The 20314-nt window shown below is 45.7% G+C and overlaps 1 protein-coding gene across 1 annotated transcript in view; it reads left to right on the plus strand.

Annotated features, from left to right (window-relative positions):
• The first annotated feature begins 1729 nt into the window (after positions 1–1729).
• Positions 1730–20314, plus strand: part of dnah3 (dynein axonemal heavy chain 3) — a 52413-nt gene continuing 33828 nt past the window's right edge. The window contains exons 1-18 of the mRNA XM_030340918.1: positions 1730–2135; positions 3289–3360; positions 3611–3831; positions 5119–5290; positions 5895–6084; positions 6599–6794; positions 6903–7028; positions 7504–7702; positions 8393–8572; positions 9238–9368; positions 15626–15731; positions 15838–16016; positions 16889–17073; positions 17305–17428; positions 17783–17936; positions 18257–18401; positions 18736–18947; positions 19972–20063. Coding sequence (XP_030196778.1) covers positions 2100–2135; positions 3289–3360; positions 3611–3831; positions 5119–5290; positions 5895–6084; positions 6599–6794; positions 6903–7028; positions 7504–7702; positions 8393–8572; positions 9238–9368; positions 15626–15731; positions 15838–16016; positions 16889–17073; positions 17305–17428; positions 17783–17936; positions 18257–18401; positions 18736–18947; positions 19972–20063 — 2720 coding nt within the window. The 5' untranslated portion in view covers positions 1730–2099. The remainder of the gene's footprint in view (positions 2136–3288; positions 3361–3610; positions 3832–5118; positions 5291–5894; positions 6085–6598; positions 6795–6902; positions 7029–7503; positions 7703–8392; positions 8573–9237; positions 9369–15625; positions 15732–15837; positions 16017–16888; positions 17074–17304; positions 17429–17782; positions 17937–18256; positions 18402–18735; positions 18948–19971; positions 20064–20314) is intronic.

A 20314-nucleotide genomic window follows, 5' to 3' on the forward strand; every position in this document is an offset into this window, starting at 1 on the left:
CCAGTTCAGGTTTTTCTAGCATGTGACGTGCGCCCTTCAGCACGCGATCTGACAAGGTAAGACGAGATGATGCATCTTATTTACCAGCGTCTAATTACCTCATCGCACGCCCCTTAAATAAAGATTGAAAGTAATCTCACTCACTCTGGCCAAGAGTTGTAACAATGGACATCCCATAGTAGGACTTTTCAAAATAGTCTGACGATTTAATGATTATCTAGTTGTAGAGCATTAAATAATGGCTAAGGTAATTATGCCTCACATTCAGTGGTGTAGTCTACGTGATACGCAGGTATACGCCGTATACCCACTAACGCACCAGGATTTGCGTATACCCACTTAAAAATGTGCACGGATACGTATCAATCGTCTTGTGACAGATCTTTCACTTCTGTCTTTATTTTTCGCAAATACCGGTTGGGTATAACTGCAATAAAATACTTTAAGCAGGGGAAGATATCTCCTACATTCACCATTCATAAAATTTCCCCTGCCCTTTCTCTGTTACGAAGCGCGAAGCTGCCCCTGCAACTCTGCACGTTAGTTGGCGGGCCGAGCCCCTCCTTCTCGCGTGTGTGTGCGTGTGTGTGTGTGTGTGTGTGTGTGTGTGTGTGTGTGTGTGTGTGTGTGTGTCAGAATCAGAATCACTTTTATTACATCTTATTGTACAGTACACAATAGTAAAAGTGTGTGTGTGTGTGTGTGTGTGTGTGTGTGTGTGTGTGTGTGTGTGTGTGTGTGTGTGTGTGTGTGTGTGTGTGTGTGTGTGTGTGTGTGTGTGTGTAAACCACATAACAAGTATTCAACAGAAGACAATGTTTTAATTCCACTTTATATCTCCTTGCTACTTTTAGATGAGAACCCCTGGCCAGCCTTTCAGACTGGGTGTCAGGCTAGGGAATTTAAAAACAGGCATCCTTGGTTAGAGTGGAGGGAAAAAAAAGTTAGTTAAATGTCAGCCAACATACAGTTGGTATGTATTGAAATTCATAATGTTAATCACTATGCAAATGATGGTATGTTAGATAACAACAGTAAGAGCTCAAATTAGAGCAATTGAAAGAGTGAAACATTAGTCTCCTGTCATCTTCTTCTCATGCACTGGTTAGCCATGGTTGTAAACAGTTCATTAAATTATTTTGAGTAGATTTTGTCCTTGTTTAGCATGTGCTATTGCTACTATAGATATACAAAGGACAACTTGTCATTTTTGTGTTCTATTTGTTCATAGTTATTAAAACTGATAAACCTACTCAGCTTTCCATGATTGTTGATAATCGTTATACTCTTAAATCAGCGGTTTGTAGACCCCTGCGTTGGTGAGACACCCCATAAGCGCCACACACGTACACGTACCGGTGGGACGGGTTTGTACGAGGCTGGGAGGGAATCATCACAGTATACCCACTACAATAAAATAGGCGGCACCACTGCTCACATTCATTCAGCCTCACTGTGAAATCGGAGTAATCAAATTTTAAGCAGGATAACTGCAATTTCATCCGCATTTTGCCGTCACCTGTGCCCCACTTAAAGCGATGTGTTCCTTTCATTTTGCAAAGTATGACCATTAGAGTCCTTCCTTTAATTACTGGTCACTTGGTCAACTCTGACCTCTGGCGGCCATCCTTTTCTCTAGCAGCTCGACGTTATGCAAGATATTTTTTTTAACGATCTAAATATAGGTTAGGTTTGAAGGGGGTATATGAGAGACTGAATCGCTACAATCTTTACTTTTTTATTTGTATTACTTTTATTTTATAGTATGATTACTTTGATGGGAAGGGGGGGGCGGTTTGTTCTAGAAACTGTTGCCTTGGATGACGTTGCTTAGCAACATGGAAGCGGTGGTTGCTCCTGTTGCCCAAGAGAACATAGTAGTCCCGTGCCCTTCTGACAGCGCATTGAATCCAAAAAAAGTAGTCCCCTACCCTACTGAAGCAGTGAGCAGGCTCAGGTCAGCAGTGTAGTCAAGGTGCACTTGAAGCCCAACGCTAAACAACTGGATGGGAAGCAGAAATGAAAGCTACGTTTATCAGGATAACAATACAATATAAGCATAATTTAAAAAGCCATTAGAGTCCATTTAACTTGTCTCAATGGAGAATCTCCGTCGAAGCAGTGAACCACAGAAGGTAATTCTTAATTTAATTTAATAAACCGTGAACAACGTTTATTTTGTTCTTCAATACATTAATGAACATTGATTTATTAAGGAAAGAAGACCATTGACCAACAGCGGATCGGCTTCATTCGTGGTTTCTGACGCAAAAACGTTTTGTTGATTATGAAACAAATAACTAATAACCGTTTTATTTTTTTTAAGTTTAAAAATGATTTGGTGCATTTTTCCTGTACACGTTTGAGTGGAACATTCCGATATTGGATTGTGGTAAATATAATAAATCGACGTTGGTTATTATACTTATTTCATATATCAAGACGAGACGGCTAATGCCGCCTTCAAAACGCTCGGAATTTCCGGGAGTTTCGGAGGTTCGGACCTAAAGCTCGGAGGAAAGTGCTTTGAACAGTTTTCGATGTGAACGCATGCGATGTGAACGCATTCACATCGCTCGGAATCATGGGAAAAACATTTTCGCAACATCAGAAAGTTCTGGTGAACGACATCTCATGACGCTCTGATGATTCTACTTCCGTTCGGCAACTGGGACCAGATTTTGTTAAGAAAGTTGCCAAGTTGGTGACATATTGTTTATTAGTTACACGCATGAACATAATATCAAGCATGCATTTTTGTTTACCATTAAACGTTGTGTAGTGGTAAACCAGCTCTAGATAAGGGCAGGTGTAGCCCTCCATACAGTGGCGATACAATGCACTTCTCATAATTAAAAGCAAAAAGAAAGTAGGTAATAGGCTACAAGGAAATAAAGGCTGGCAAACTTGAAACTGATCCTACTAAGTTCTGTTTAGTTCTGACTGTTTTTATCGTATAAAAAAACCCTACTGTGAAGAACTTTTAGATTCCGTAGCGTAAGCGTGAGTGTCATCACTGACCAGGCCTCTTGTTATACCAGGACCATGAACGCGCCTTTTCTCCAGGTCGCATGACGTCAACCTAGCCCAAAAGCACTTTTAACATTTAAAATCAAGATTTGGCTGTTTATCTTCCCCTGTTGTGTTTCAAAAGCCTGGGCTTATTGGTAACCTCATACTATTCCTGAATATTGAAATTAATTTGCTTTTCAAGGTTCAAGCTTGAAAAACTATTATCCCAGCAGCTACTGAGGATTTGGTTGCACCACTTTGTGTTTCTATCTTAAGGATGGAGATGATAAGGGCCCATTAGGAACCCTTCCTATAGCTGCAGGCGAGGTACCGTCAGACCTCTACCAAGTAAGACATTTCCATCACTTCACTCCTAGAGACACAAACCTATAGACCTATACCGTGAACATTGGGGCGTCAGATCGCACTGAAGCCTCCATTTTGGGAGTATTAAGCATAGTAATGATAATGGTGTTTAGGTTATTATTATAATTAGCTTTGGCAGCTTTGGATAATAGCGTCTGTAAAACGAGTGGTATCTGATGGCCCACACAGGATCTCAGCACTTGACGTGGGTTCTCTCCTTCCATGATTCCAGAGTTTCCTAAGGCAGAGTGAGTATCCCCCCATCATCCAGAACCAGTCCTGTCGGACCCTGGGGGTCCCATACAAAGAGCAGCGCCACCACCGCACCCCTAGCGAGTCCATCGCCAACAACTACAGCCCCTGCGCCTGCGACCTGAGGGTGCAACGTCTGCCACAGCGCCGCCACAGGAGGAAGCACGACCCCCCTAACCCTACCACCTCCTGTATCCTTCAGTTACCCTAACCCTAACCCTCCCACCTCCTGTATCCTTCAGTTACCCTAACCCCAGCCCTAACCCTCCCACCTCCTGTATCCTTGAGTTACCCTAACCCTAACCCTCCCACCTCCTGTATCCTTCAGTTACCCTAACCCCAGCCCTAATCCTCCCACCTTCTGTATCCTTGAGTTACCCTAACCCTAACCCTAACTTTCCCACCTCCTGTATCCTTCAGTTACCCTAACCCCAGCCCTAACCCTCCCACCTCCTGTATCCTTGAGATACCCTAACCCTAACCCTCCCACCTCCTGTATCATTCAGTTACCCTAACCCTAACCCTCCCACCTCCTGTATCCTTCAGTTACCCTAACCCTAACCCCAGCCCTAACCTTCCCACCTCATGTATCCTCAGGTATCCTTCAGTTACCTTAACCCCAACTCTCTGGGTTATGTACCCTGGGAGAAAAATAACATTTCATGTTTTTTATGTTAAAGGCAAAATTCCAGAGAATACTAAAAACAACCACAACCTCAAGGTGGTCATTTTACCCTAATGTTAACCTCTACCACTAAGTGGTCATTTTATCTTGACCTCAGCCTCTTTAGTGGAGGGAAGGAGAAATAAGTCGACATTCAGAGGAAGGTGATTATGCACAAGAAATACACAATTAACTTGAGAAAATATAATGTGCATACTATACATTCTGTACTACTATAAGCTTTACTATACATAATAAACTATACATATTATAATACTACCTATGCATACTATACTACTTCATACTATACGTTATATACTATACTACTATATACTATACTATACAAACTACTTCTATATATAATACATACTATACTATACATACAATGCTTCTTAATACAATACTACTATATACTATACATACTATACCATACATACTTTACTACTTCATATGCATACTATACATACTATATACTATACTTTACATATTATACTGCTACATACTATACTCCAAACTATTATACTATACTTTAAGCATCTTAGAGTACCATATTAAGCGCTATACAAATTTCATTTATTATTGTACTATATACTAGTAGGTTTAGTATATAGAAGTATTGTATGTAGTAGTATAGTGTGTATAGTATATAGTAGTATTGTATTTATAAGTATATGTATAGTGTGTAGTATAGTATATAATAGTATAACCACTCTGTGAGGATATACGATATAGCAGTATAGTATACTGTACATACTATACTACTATATACTATACATCGACACCTCGCAGTGAGGATGATGATGTCCCCTCCTGGCTGTGTGCAGGTTCAGGTCCGGCCCCAGGGACCCCCCGGGCCCCAGGGACCCCCCGGGCCCCAGGGACCCCCCGGGCGCCAGCAGGCGGCCCCTCAGCCCTGGAGAGCAGCTGGACCTCATGCGCAGTGAGGAGCGGAGAAGGGAGGCTGCCGGGACGGGTCCCAGCGAGAGAGACCTGGAGGTGAGTGTGAAGGGTTAGGTTAGGGTTAACCCTAACCTAGACCTGGAGGTGAGTGTGAAGGGTTAGGTTAGGGTTAACCCTAACCTAGACCTGGAGGTGAGTGTGAAGGGTTAAGGTTAGTTAGGGTTAACCCTAACCTAGACCTGGAGGTGAGTGTGAAGGGTTAGGTTAGGGTTAACCCTAACCTAGACCTGGAGGTGAGTGTGAAGGGTTAGGTTAGGGTTAACCCTAACCTAGACCTGGAGGTGAGTGTGAAGGGTTAAGGTTAGTTAGGGTTAACCCTAACCTAGACCTGGAGGAGAGTGTGAAGGGTTAAGGTTAGTTAGGGTTAACCCTAACCTAGACCTGGAGGTGAGTGTGAAGCGCACTCTCTCCGGTTCAGCATCAGACCCATTCGGTGGCCTGGGTTCCCTACGGCTCGGTTCATAAGTACGGTCCCTAAGTACGGCCCGTAATTGGTCGGGCTAGCATGTCAATCAAGGCACTTTACCTGATTAGTGGTTGGGTCCTGATGCAGAGTTAATGGATGCTGTGTTCCAGGCCTTCTGAATAACAAGACTTTAGGGTGACGATATTGGCCCTCTTTCTGCATTCATGCCCACAGAGGTACTTCCACTACGTGACCAACGGCATCCCTGCCTGCATGCTGGCCACCCTGCCGCCCCAACAGATAGACAACATCATGGGGCTGCTACCCCCTGTGGCCAGGGACAGTAGCAGCACCCAGAGCCTGCAGGACGCTCTGCTGCAGGAGGTGAAGGCCGACTACGACTTCAGTCTGAGGAAGAGCATCGGTATGGAGCAGGTCCACGCGCTCATGGTTCCCTCATGTTGCACTTATTATGTTGCACTTATCGAGACATCAACAGCCTACACATTTCACTTATGGAGGGTTCAGGCACAAAGCTCAAGGTAAAGCAGCTACTTGAAGGACACTGTGTCTGGCCTTTCACTGAAGGGGACTTGTGAGGGCATCATGAAAGTCATATAGAAAACTCCATCAGCCATTGATCGAGCTTGTTTACTTACGCCTCTTCTGTTTTATTTTTTATTTTCGTCTTTGTCCTTTGAATCCGTTTAATGTGACTCCTGCCCTTAAAGTCCTTGTGTTGAAGTGTGCTCTATCAGCTAACCGTTAAGGCTGTGACCGAGACCTCCCTCTACATCACGTTCTCCCGTCCTAACCCTAACCCTTAACCTAACCCTAACCCTAACCCTAACCGTTAAGGCTGTGACCGAGACCTCCCTCTACATGACGTTCTCCCGTCCTAACCCTAACCCTTAACCTAACCCTAACCCTAACCCCAGTGGACTACATCCTGAGGGACAGGGCGGAGCGCGAGCGCCTGCTGATCTCCAGCCGGCCCCGGCAATACCCCCGGAGGGTGATCCGCAGCCCAGTGCCCTGGAGCAGCCGGTACCGGGAGGCTCATGGGTGGCAGAGCCAGCACCTCTTCACTACCAACCCCATCATGCTGCTCCTGCAGGAAGTCTGGTTGACCAGGTTGGACCTCTGACCTCTGTCTCTTAACGTGAGCCTGTTCCTAAACGGGGGCATTTATCACAGCTCATCTTTTTTTCTCCCCACTTTTCCTTGTCCTGGCCCTCTAAGCTTCTCCTCCCTGAGGTTTGTGAGGCTGAAGGACCTTCTCTCCTCCAGTCTCCCACTCCTTCCGTCTGAGTTTGGAAAGCTGGTGGAGACACACTGCCAGGACGCCAGGAACAACCTCGTCAGCAGGTGAGCTCGGTCGGCCAGAAGCCATTTAAAGGGTTTCTTTTTCTAGCGTTTGTTGATATTTTCAAGGGTAGCGCCCGCCTGGATACCATTGTTCTGTTGTTGTTGCCAACTGCGTTTCAGACAGCGCAAAATGTTCCCATGCAGCTTTGTTCCAACCCTCGGCAGAAATGTGTAGGGAAATAATGACAAACCAATACTTTATACTGGCAGGCGAACAAATTGTGAAAGTAGTTTCAGTTGGAGTCCTTACAAATAAAAATAATATGTGATCCATATTCCCAATAGAGCACTGCTAAGATCATGGTGTGGACAGAAAAATCCTGGTTCCCGGTGCAATCTGGACATATTTAACCCGTTGAAATAACCCTCATCGGGGTTAGGGTTAGGGTTAGCCTAGGTTAGGGTTAGGCTAAGGTTAGCCTAAGGTTAGGTTAAGGTTAGCCTAACCCTAACCCTCATTGGGGTGCTCTTCCAGGTGGCTTCCACATTGCTGCTCCCTGCTTGGGGCCTTCAAGGGGCTGGGGGGCCCTCTGGGTCCGCAGAGCGAGGAGGCGCCCTCCCCGAGGGACCACAGCGAGTTGTTCTCCTGCGTGGGGGCCCTCATGTCCCTGCAGCTCCGCAGCCTGGTCATCGCCTCGCTGCAGGACCTCCTCCACTTCATCAGCCTACACCAGGTCCTACACCAGGTCCTAGACCAGGTCCTACACCAGGTCCTACACCAGGTCCTACACCAGGTCCTACACCAGGTCCTAGACCAGGTCCTACACCAGGTCCTACACCAGGTCTTACACCAGGTCCTACTCCAGGTCCTACACCAGGTCCTAGACCAGGTCCTGCACCAGGTTTTACACCAGGTCCTAGACCAGGTCCTAGACCCAGGCCTAGACCAGGTCCTACACCAGGTCCTAGACTCTGTCTCTGATGGTGACGCATAGCTTAGTTTAGCTTAATTTAGCTGATTTAGATTATCTGAGCTGAGCTGAGTTTAGTCTAGTTTAGCTGAACTGAGCTTAGCTGTTGTTCCAGCTAGTGTACTTTGGTTTGGATTATTCTAGTTTTGGCTATAATAGCTTGGTTAAGGGTAGTGTCATCTTCTTGGGTTTAGCCTAGTTTAGTTTAGCGTAGTTTGGTTTAGTTTGGTTGAGGTGAGTTCTCATTTTGTTTCTCTGCTCCAGGGCGGTAATGACCTGCTCCAGGGCGGTAATGACCTGCTCCAGGGCGGTAATGACCTGCTCCAGGGCGGTAATGACCTGCTCCAGGGCGGTAATGACCTGCTCCAGGGCGGTAATGACCTTGCCCAGGGCGGTAATGACCGGGCCCAGGGCGGTAATGACCGGGCCCAGGGCGGTAATGACCGGGCCCAGGGCGGTAATGACCTGCTTCAGGGCTTTGACGAGCTGCGCTTCGTGCAGCCGCAGCCGCTGCTGCTCAGGGTGCTGGCCGACGGCCCCCGGCTGGTCTTCAGGCCCAGCCTGCAGGAGTGCTGGGAGCTCATCCACAAAGCCTTCAGCGACATCCTCCTCAGCGCAGAGCAGCTGCCGCGGGTAGGCATCCCCGCTGTAAACCCCTGTAACCCTGACCCCTGTAACCCTAACCCCGCTATAACCCTAACCCCGCTATACACCCTAACCCTAACCCCGTTATAACCCTAACCCCGCTATAACCCTAACCCCGCTATAACCCTAACCCTGCTATACATCCTAACCCCGCTATACTTCCGAACCCTAACCTTTCCTCCGAGTATTTCCAGGTTATCTCATTAGCAAAAAATATTTCCTAAGCAAAAAACCGAATCCGTAGGGGCCCTCGGTACACTGAAGACCTCCAAGAACAACTCTTCTTCATGGGTTAGATATACAGGGTTAGTGTGAGACATACAGGGTTACGTTAAATATACAGAGTTAGGGTTTGGCTTCATCTAACCAGGATGTGAGTCCCTTGCCCTCTCTGCTTCTCCCCCGTCTAACCCTAGCCCTGTATATCTTGACCCTAACCCTGTATATCTTGACCCTAACCCTGTATATCTTGACCCTAGCCCTGTAGATCTTGACCCTAACCCTGTATATCTTGACCCTAACCCTGTAGATCTTGACCCTAACCCTGTAGATCTTGACCCTAACCCTGTATATCTTGACCCTAACCCTGTAGATCTTGACCCTAGCCCTGTATATCTTGACCCTGTACATCTCAAACCCTAACCCTAACCCAGGTGGAGTGCGAGCCATCCCCACCGAGAGCTAGCCTGTGGCTGGACGCGGTTCGGCCCAATGAGGCGCTGGTCACCAGTATCATCCAGCAGGCCCAGGACATCTTCCACCGCAACACGCTGGGGCCCAGGCAGTAAGACGTAATGTTATAATACATGTTACTCTGCCTTCACACCACCGTGGGGCCGAGGCAGTAAGACGTAATGTTATAATACATGTTACTCTGCCTTCACACCACCGTGGGGCCCAGGCAGTAAGACGTAATGTTATAATACATGTTACTTTGCGTTACCAAACGCGAATTTGGTCGCCTGGTCACGTTTCCGCCTAAGTTTGGTCGCGCGACCAGTCACAAATTCCGTTGCGGTAGTGATTTGTGAATGTTTAATAAAATAGTTCAACTCGAGTGACGTATCCCGCTACTAAATCTGCTTGACACGCTCGCCCGTACCAGGGCGTTCATGCCGCGCCATTCATCAAGTCGTGCCTCAGGTTTTTCTATCGAAAAAAGTTGTCTGGTACGCCTCTCTACGTTGACTTTGTATGGAGTCTTGTCGCCCTGTCGCTTTTGGTGTGAACGCAGCTTTAGATGATATTAATTACATTGTCTTAAAGTCCTAACATTAGATAACTAGCTTTTCATTGAAGGGTTAGATCTCATTGATCACAGGAGCACAGCATGTTGAAAGATAAGACCAATAGAATTATTTAAATTATTATCTATTGGTAAGAGGCAGCAGAGAGAGAGGTTTGATAAGGGGCAGCAGAGAGAGAGGTTTGATAAGGGGCAGCAGAGAGAGAGGTCATGTTTCCCGAAGCTCCGCTAGGCATTGGAAAAAACTACTTGATTCATCGTTCAGATCTACTTTATTTTGTTTTATTTAGAGCTGTCAAGCGATTAAAATATTTAATCGTGATTAATCGCATTAATGTCATAGTTAACTCACGATTAATCGCAAATAATTTTTCTATGCTAAATATCCCTTGATTTTTTGGTCCCATAATTCTTCTCATTTTAATTCTCTTATCAACATGGTGAATTGCATCGGCTTGCCTTGTGCAAATGATTTTTTATTGATAACGACATTGGCATATACTGATCAAAACAGGACGATACAAAAAAAAGAGCCTATAGTGCAATTAAACGACTGCTTTGAACAAATTTCATTTGAACATAGCAGTCAGGCTACTGCTTCTTTGTTTTGAGCCAAAGAAAAAAAAAAATATATATATATTTTTTTATTTATTATAAAATAATTGCGTTAAATTTTTTAACGACGTTAAATTTGGTTTGCGTTAACGCCGTTAATAACGCGTTTAACTGACAGCTCTAATTTTATTTCATGCTCATAATACCTAACAGTATATAGTTTGTTTCCGTCATCCTCCATCGCTTGATTCAACAATACATTTTGGCACTTTTTATGACTCCCGGATCAGCCCGCAGAAAAAGCCTTGGACTTTCCTATCGCCAACATGCCTCTGTACTCGGATATCTCAGGCACGGAGACTGGGAAATGCACAGACTGCAACAGACAGTGGCTTTATTTGAAACGAATTAGATATTAAAAAAATTAAAAGAATAGAAATTAGAAAAATGCAAAGGACTCCTCCAGGATACAGTGCCGATGGGTGAGTTTGCTGAGCTAACTCAGACAAATACACAACAAGATGATCAAAGCTACACTGTATCCTTCCCGAAGCTGGACAAGAGAGAGACAGTTCCAGCTGCATCTCACTGGCACAGAGTCGGCGCTAAGCCAAAACAACATACCAAAGTGAATCTGAGGGAATCTGAGCGTTGAGTGAACAAGTTCACTCAACGCCAAATGCTAAGCTACCCAAAGTTAAAGTTGCATGTATCAGCCGGATTAGCCCGTCACTGAAATGAACCCTGCCGCTGAAGAACCGGTTCCTGCCACTTCAAGAGTCCACGAACGCGCCTGCCAGCCATGCACCCTTGAGCCCCCAGATGGACGGACAGTGCGGACAGAGACGGAACAAGAACCAGTCGCCATGGAGCGTGCTGCGCATGTGTCGGCCACCCGTGCACCCCTGAGCCCCGAGATGCGTTCGGATGGACGGTGCGGACAGAGACGAAACAAGAACCAGTCGCCATGGAGGCGAGCTGCGCATGCGTCGGCCACCTGTGCACCCCTGACCCCCGAAATGTGTCCGGACGGACGGTACGGACAGAGATGGAACAAGAACCAGTCGCAACGGAGCCAACAAGGGCCCATCTCACAGAAAGCAGATGAACCAGACACTCTGATTGTTGGAGACTCAACCATCAAGGATATAACCGGTAAGAAGATCAAAACATGCAACAATATGGAATGGTTAGTGATATCAACCAGAAACTAGCCACAATCATATTGGAAAACCCCAAAATCTCACAGATTATTGTGCATGCAGGATTTAATGATATTCAAAGAGAACAGTCAGAACTTCTGAAGAGGGATTACACTGATCTATTGGATACACTGGAAAAAATACACATTAAGGCATTCATCAGTGGACCCATACCAGCAGTTGACAGGGGAATAAACAGATTCAGTCATCTACTTGCACTGAATATATGGCTTTCCAGAGTCTGCAATGAAAGAGGAAGGGGCTTTATTGACAATTTCAACTTATTCTGGGGGCGCAAATATCTTTTCAGAGCAGATGGCCTACACCCAAACAGGTTAGGCTCAAAACTGTTAAGGGACAATCTTCTCTTCTCGCTTTCCCACAAATCTCCATGGTCTGACGCACAGGCCACAGTCAGAGCACAGGTTGAGAAGAAGCGAGACTACAGCTTCCCAAGATGTTCAGATAGTCCCAAACATCTACTCTGCCACTATCTGACACACAGATAGCAGACAGCCCACAGACCTTGAAGAGAGACAACAGCCCGCCCGACGCCATCAACACTGTGCCTTCCCCAATCGCTGATGCTGGCTTTGCGAGGAACGGCCACCCCCCTCCTCTGCATTCCTCCTCTGCATCGACGATGACGTCCAGCCTCATCTCTCCCTTAGCCACAAAACAACTCCAGCCCCAATGACTCCTCCCTTTGCGATTTTCCAGCTGAATTTAAGAAACTGGAATATGTTGGCATCAAACTTGCATCTGTGTCAATGATAGCATCGCCACGTCATGGCCACAGGCTGATAACACCCAAGAGGATGGCGCCCCAGCGCCCCCCCCCCCCCCCCCCCCCTGTACTGATAGTAGTCCTGAGTATTACTGAGACAAAAAAGGGTTCAGCCGTAGACACAGTATAAAGGAAGTTTCACATTATCCCGTGAACCCAAGCCTACGTCAAAACAGGGCAACTTTTGCATTCATGCTGTAACCACTAAGAGAGTAAACATAGGGAAACGTAGACACACTGCTAACCTCACAAATGTCATATCTATTGCCTCCAAACCAAAAACAACCTTAAAGCCTATCAACAACACCATCAGGATGGCTCTACTTAATGTGAGGTCTTTTAATAACAAATCATTTTTAGTTAATGATTTTATTACCACTTCTAAACTGGATTTTATGTTTTTAACTGAAACATGACTGGAACAAAATAACAGTGCAACCATTCTGATAGAGACAGCTCCTCCCAACTATAACTTTTTTGATGCATGTAGATCTGGAAAAAGAGGTGGAGGGGTTGCTGCTGTATTTAAAAATGTATTTCAGGGGAAACAGATGTTATTTGGGGATTTTCCATCATCGAATACCTTAGTGCTGTATTGAAATGCTCCCCCAGAGTTCTCCTATTAATTATTTACAGGCCACCCACATATTCTGCACATTTTTTCGTTGACTTCACAGAATTATTGTCTAGCATCTCCACAGAATTTGACTGTCTAGTTATAACTGGTGACTTCAATTTTCATACTGATGATTTGAATGACAAGTGTGCAAAAAAACTTTTTACCATTTTGGACACATTTGAACTGTCTCAACATGTGAAAGAGGCTACTCATTGTAAGGGGCACACTCTAGACCTGGTTATCACAAAGGGCCTCAATGTTTCTGATCTCTCTGTGACTGATCCTTCCTTGTCTGACCACTTTTGTGTTTTCTTTAACATATCTTTTATTCCTGACATACAGACAAAATCAAATACTGTGAAAAAACGGTATATCAATGAAGATTCTAATATACTTTTTAAGAAGGCCATCTCCTTGCTACCACCTCTCAACCCATGTTCTGCTGATGTCATTGCACCTTATAAGGTTAAAACGATTTCTGGAAAGCAAAAGGCACCCTGGAGAAAAGCTGCTTCTGTAACAGCACAGAAAAAAGAATGCAGGAAGGTTGAACGCATCTGGCGTAAAACAAAACTTCATATTCACCATGATATCTATAAAGAGAGCCTCCGTGCCTACAATTTAGCCTTAAAAAATGCTAGAGAAACATTTCTCTCCAATATCATTAAAACCAACACTAATAATGCAAAAACCCTGTTTGCAACTGTTTACAGACTGACCAACCCCCCAACACAAATTTCACCTGATCTCCGTTCCACGCAGAAATGCAATGAGTTTGCAGCTTTTTATACTGATAAAATTGAAGGCATCAGACAAGCCATCAATATCTCCACTTCAAACAAAAATGTTGGACTACCACCCTGTTCAGGCAAAAGTAACGTGGCAAGTATGGCATGCTTTAATGTTATAGACTCTCAAAATCTTGTGGAAACTGTGACACAACTAAAGCCATCCACCTGTTGCCTTGATACTTTACCTACCAACCTCTTTAAGAATGTCTTCGACTGCCTAGCAGTAGACATATTGCAGATAGTTAACAACTCTCTCCAGTCAGGCAATTTCCCAAAAGCTTTGAAAACTGCAGTTATTAAACCCCTTTTAAGAAAGCGGAGCCTAGATGCCTCTATTATTAACAACTTCAGACCAATATCAAATCTATCCTTCATAAGTAAAATCATTGAGAAAGTTGTCCTCCAGCAACTTAATCACTTCCTGGCATCAACTGGTTGCTATGACACCTTCCAATCAGGATTTCGACCCCTGCACAGCACTGAGACCGCCCTTATTAAAGTTGTAAACGACATCCGTCTTAACACAGACTCTAGCAAAACCTCAATACTAATGCTACTTGACCTCAGTGCTGCATTCGACACTGTAGACCACACATTACTTCTGGACAGGTTAGAAAACTGGGTGAGGCTTTCAGGCACTGTCTTAAATTGGTTCAGGTCCTACCTACAAAATAGGAACTACTTTGTTTCCATTGGCGACTTTGTATCAGAATCAACCAACGTGACATGTGGAGTCCCACAATGTTCAATCTTAGGACCCTCTTTATTCAACATTTACATGCTCTCACTTGGGCAAATCATGCAAAATAACAATATTGACCATCATTGCTATGCTGATGACACACATCTATGTATCGCTATCACCAAATGACGATGAAGAATGGATGTGCCGAAATTTCCTTCAACTAAATGAGGACAAAACAGAGATAATTGTATTTGGTTCTAAAATGGAAAGGCTTAAAGTAACCCAACACCTTCACTCTCTGTCCCTGAAAACAGAAAAAAGATTTACATTTCGACAGTCACATCAAATGAGTTACGAAATCGGCATATTATCACCTTAAAAAATGTATCAAGACTTAGAGGGCTCATGTCCACCGAAGACTTATAAAAACTTGTACATACCTTTATCACTAGTAAGCTTGATTACTGCAATGGTCTCCTTACAGGTCTCCCAAAACAAACTCTGAGGAAGCTTCAGCTTGTTCAGAAGGCTAATGCTAGAGTTCTAACAAAGACCAAAAAATTTGAACATATTACACCAATTCTGAAATCGTTACATTGGCTTCCTGTAGGTCAGAGAATTGATTTTAAAATCATGTTGCTAACCTATAAATCCCTACATGGTTTAGGCCTGATATGCTTCCACTACATAAGCCTTCTAGACCACTAAGATCCTCTGAGACCAATCTGTTAATTATCCCCAGAGTAAACACGAAACATGGGAAAGCAGGATTTAGTTACTATGCAACAAATAGCTGGAATAAACTCCCAGAGGATTTAAGACTTGCCCCAACTCTGAGCACCTTTAAAACAAGACTGAAGACTTTTATATTTGCTTTAGCTTTCTGCTAAATCATAAATACATTGCACTTTCTAAAAAGCTTTTTTAACTTTGCCTTTATTTTCTATTTTAATACTAAAATGCCTTCTTAACTTTCTATTTTACCCATTTCTTTGCATATGTTTTCGTTTACTTATCTATTATTTTATTTTGTTGTATGACAATGTTTATATGTGAAGCACTTTGAGTCTGCCTTGTGTATGAAAAGTGCTATATAAATAAAGTTGCCTTGCCTTGCCTTGCCTTGCCTTGCCTAAAGAGACTCTGACCTTCGTAGGTATGTGAAGGTGTATGAGGAGTACAGCCTCCTACTGGACGGCCAGGCTGACCGAGACGTGACCTCCTTCCTGAGCGCGGAGCACTCTCTGGAGGGCTTCGCCAGGGTAAACACCTTTACACCAATACTTAACCCCACTCTCCTATGAGACTCTGGGGGAAACACTTCAACAATCTCAGCCGGTCTACTGTTCATTCTTGTGGTTTGTTTAGAAAATGGAGGCGATCAACGACTTGCGGCGTGAAATCACCTCTCTCCGCGTGACCGTGCCTCTGGCGCTGTTCTGCCTGTACGCCGGTGGCCTGAACGAAGACCTGTGTGAGCGCGCTGACAGACTGAAGAAGAGGATCGCCACGCACCTGGTGGACGACAACAGGAGACGCAACAAGAGGTAGGCTTCTGGTCCCTGAGCGTACCCCAAGTGTCTCTGGTCCCTGAGCGTACCCCCAGTGTCTCTGGTCCCTCAGTGTACCCCCAGTGTCTCTGGTCCCTGAGCGTACCCCCAGTGTCTCTGGTCCCTGAGCGTACCCCCAGTGTCTCTGGTCCCTGAGCGTACCCCCAGTGTCTCTGGTCCCTCAGTGTACCCCCAGTGTCTCTGGTCCCTGAGCGTACCCCCAGTGTCTCTGGTCCCTGAGCGTACCCCCAGTGTCTCTGGTCCCTCAGTGTACCCCCAGTGTTTCGGTCCCTCAGTGTACCCCCAGTATCTCTGGTCCCTCAGTGTACCCCCAGTGTTTCGTCCCTCAGTGTACCCCCAGTGTCTCTGGTCCCTCAGTGTACCCCCAGTGTCTCTGGTCTCTCAGTGTACCCCCAGTATCTCTGGTCCCTGAGCGTACCCCCAGTGTCTCTGGTCCCTCAGCGTACCCCCAGTGTCTCTGGTTCCTGAGCGTACCCCCATAGTGCGTCTGGTCACTGTGCAGTGATGTAACTTTGTGCTTAGTGATTTAACCTGTAAATATTGTATGCTTGATATTCTACTCATCCTACTGCTAAACTTAACCTGTTTAGAACCTTCATGAAGGTTGTGATTACATACAATTGTATCACAACCTCAATTACATGAAATACTTAATCAATAAAGGCAGGGATATGCTACCAGGAAGGGATAAAGAAAACCTTCTGAGTTCCTGTCAATGAGTCAACAAATGCCTTGCTTTTATTATGTCTTGTTGTCTTTGTGATCTCATCTTGATCTTAAATCTCAACAAGATCTTAAATCAATATCAGCTCAGAAAGCGATGCTGTGTTTGGCGTTTCCTTGCCCAGCATCTGTCAGCGCTATGAAGAGATAGTCCAGACCCTGTTAGGGAGCCCTGGTTCCACGGAAGAGCTGGTGTCTCTTGCCCAGTACCTGAAGAACGCCAGTGAGGTCACTGTCCACCGGCTGAGGGAGGAGATCCAGGAGGCAGCCCATCGACTGAGCTTCCTCCTGGACTGCGCCGTGCTGCCTGGTGGGTGATATCGTTATTACTGAGACTACTTGGAAAGTCATTTTCACGTAGACTTTGCATATTGGTACATATACATGCACTCCCAGGGGTACTCCCAGGGGTTCCCCACTGGGAGTGCATTGTTCAGGTCATGGCTGTGGCTCAACATGAATAGTCTCCAACCGTTGTTGTTTCTTCTTCTTTGTAAGAAGATTGAGGTCAGTCTTTGTTGTCCGCTCCTCGTTCCTCCAGCGGAGGACCTGAGGCTGAACGCCAGCGTGTTCAAGTGGCCCGACAGCCTCCTGGCTGTGATGGACCAGAGCAAGACACGCCTGGCCTCCTGCAGCTCACAGGCTGAGGACCACGTCTCAAAGAGGTGACAGGGCCACGGTCACATGAGGATGGGGTGACCTGTAGGCCCTCCTGTGGTGTTGGTTGACAATATGTAGGATTTTTACATTGCTTTATTTTTACTACTTGCATAAGCTTCAAATTTAAATTGTCTCTATTATTGGAGCGCTGGCACTGCAGTGCTCACAAGCAGCTTAAACAGGCTGCAGTTCACTAACCGGCCCGAGTCCTAGACAATGATGTCACCTAACAAACAAGAACAGGGAGGAGCTTTCTTAGTAGGTGTTGAGAAGGTAGGTCTCACACCGACCAGCTGAGGACCACAATCCCAAAGGACAAGCTGAGAAGCTCCATGCTTCTGGTCTCTGTCACATGGCAGGATAACACAGCTGGAGCAGATGTTGGAATGTGTGGAGCAGGAGATAGAGACGTTCAAGGAAAAGGAGTTGATGAGTGTCACGGAGATGAAGAACAACACAGAGCACCTGGAGAAGCTCACGGCCGTCCTGGACACTGCCTTCATCGAGCTGGAAGTAAGACAGGCGCTACATCTCAACGCTGACCTTGTCATTTGGCTTCTGATGCATTTCATGCAACGCTTCTCATAGGGGAGGCTCAGAACAGTCCAAGATATCGATATCGCAGCAACTACTATGATTATATTAAAGGACATGCGGTTCCTATAGATTTGTTTAGTTAGTGCATCGCAACAAAGTTGTTGCTTTGATTTTAGATCTTCTTTTTCTGCTCCTTCTATTACCCTATTTCCGACAACATAATTAATCAATACAAGGTCTTCCACTGATTATATCGAGCGTTGAGAGGAATGAACATGTCCTCGTCGCCGTGCCAGGACATCCACAAGGAGCAGAGCCTGCTGGAGCAGCCACCCAGCGAGTTCCCTGTTCTGCAGACGCTGGTGGGCCTGAAGCAGCCTTACGACCTGCTGTGGAGTACCGCCCTCAGCTTCTACCAGCAGGCGGAGGTCTGGATGAACAGTGGGTCCCTTCACACCGCACGCTTTGTGTGCGCTTTACTTCTACTTGTTGGGTTCCGATATCGGTTTAATGTTGTATCTGTTTTATTATTGGTTGCTGTTTCTTAGTTGTGTTTTCCCTTGTTTTGCCGTAATATTACAAACAAAAATCGTTATTGAGAATCATATGTTTCCAGGTGGATAAATATTAAATACTAAATACCAAAGTCTTTTTTATGGATCCTAATCCTAAACCATTTTTATTCCATAATGAAGCTAACCAGCACCATGATGTTCTGCTAGTCCAGAAAGCAACATTGAGCTTGGAGATCCATGTTCTCTCCGTCTGATCCCAGGCCCGTTCCAGAAACTGGATGCAGAGAAGGTCTGTGAGCAGCTGGACCTCATGTGGAGGACCGTGTACAAGCTGACCAAGCAGTTCTCCTCTCTGCCGGGCCCCCGTCGCGTGGCAGAGACCTTCCGCAGGAAGATGGACCAGTTCAAACAACACCTGCCGGTCCTCTCTACCATCTGTAACCCCGGCCTCAAGGAGCGCCACTGGGAGCAGGTCAGCCTCCTCCAGGTCCAAGGACCTCTAAGGACCTGGTCCAAGGACCTCTAAGGACCTGGTCCAAGGACCTCTAAGGACCTGGTCCAAGGACCTCTAAGGACCTGGTCCAAGGACCTCTAAGGACCTGGTACAATGACCTCTAACGACCTGGTCCAATGACCTCTAAAGACCTGGTCCAAGGACCTCTAAGGACCTGGTACAATGACCTCTAATGACCTGGTCCAATGACCTCTAAGGACCTGCTACAATGACCTCTAACAACCTGGTCCAATGACCTCTAACAACCTGTTCCAATGACCTCTAAGGACCTGGTCCAAGGACCTCTAAGGACCTGGTACAATGACCTCTAAGGACATGCTACAATGACCTCTAAGGACCTGGTCCAAGGACCTCTAAGGACCTGGTCCAATGACCTCTAAGGACATGCTACAATGACCTCTAAGGACCTGGTTCAATGACCTCTAAGGACCTGGTCCAATGACCTCTAAAAACCTGGTACAATGACCTCTAACAACCTGGTACAATGACCTCTAAGTACCTGGTCCAATGACCTGGTCCAATGACCTCTAAGGACCTGGTACAATGACCTCTAACAACCTGGTCCAATGACCTCTAAGGACCTGGTACAATGACCTCTAAGGACCTGGTCCAAGGACCTCTAACGACCTGGTACAATGACCTGGTACAATGACCTCTAACAACCTGGTCCAATGACCTCTTAGGACCTGGTCCAATGACCTCTGAGGACCTGGTACAATGACCTCTAACGACCTGGTCCAATGACCTCTAAGGACCTGGTCCAATACCTGCATACCATGATGATTTAGAGATGTAAAATGACAAAGACTAAGTTTCAACCTCAAAAGACAAAAAGTCCTTCTATAAACTGTCTACAGATGCTAAAGTTTGTATCTTAATTAATGCAAAGTTTCCTCCACTGCCATTCCTGTTTCTATTCATTAAACGTGAATAACCGCTAAAGTCTGACTGCTCTCCGCTCACTCTGCGCTCTCTCACTCAGATCAGCAGCCTCGTGGGCTTCGAGGTCCGACCCGATGGGGAAGCCTCTCTGGCGGCCATGCTGGAGCAGGGCCTGTCCCAGTTCTCAGACAGGTAGGGGGTGGGGGGGGGCGCTGCCGTGGCCATAAGGAGGCCACGCTGGGAGGAGAGGGGGCTTTATACATTTAAACTTACGATCGATAAAGTTTATTGTATAATAATAAATTAAATAATTATATTATTTATATATTGTATTTTGTGTTGGAAAATACACAGCTTCCATTGAACACAACATTACATGATTAGATTTGATACCATCAGGCGCATCCTGAGACATGGTACTGAAAAAACTAAACCTCTGCACC

This window comes from Gadus morhua, chromosome 18, assembly GCF_902167405.1.
Source record: "Gadus morhua chromosome 18, gadMor3.0, whole genome shotgun sequence".
NCBI classification, from domain to species: Eukaryota; Metazoa; Chordata; class Actinopteri; order Gadiformes; family Gadidae; genus Gadus; species Gadus morhua.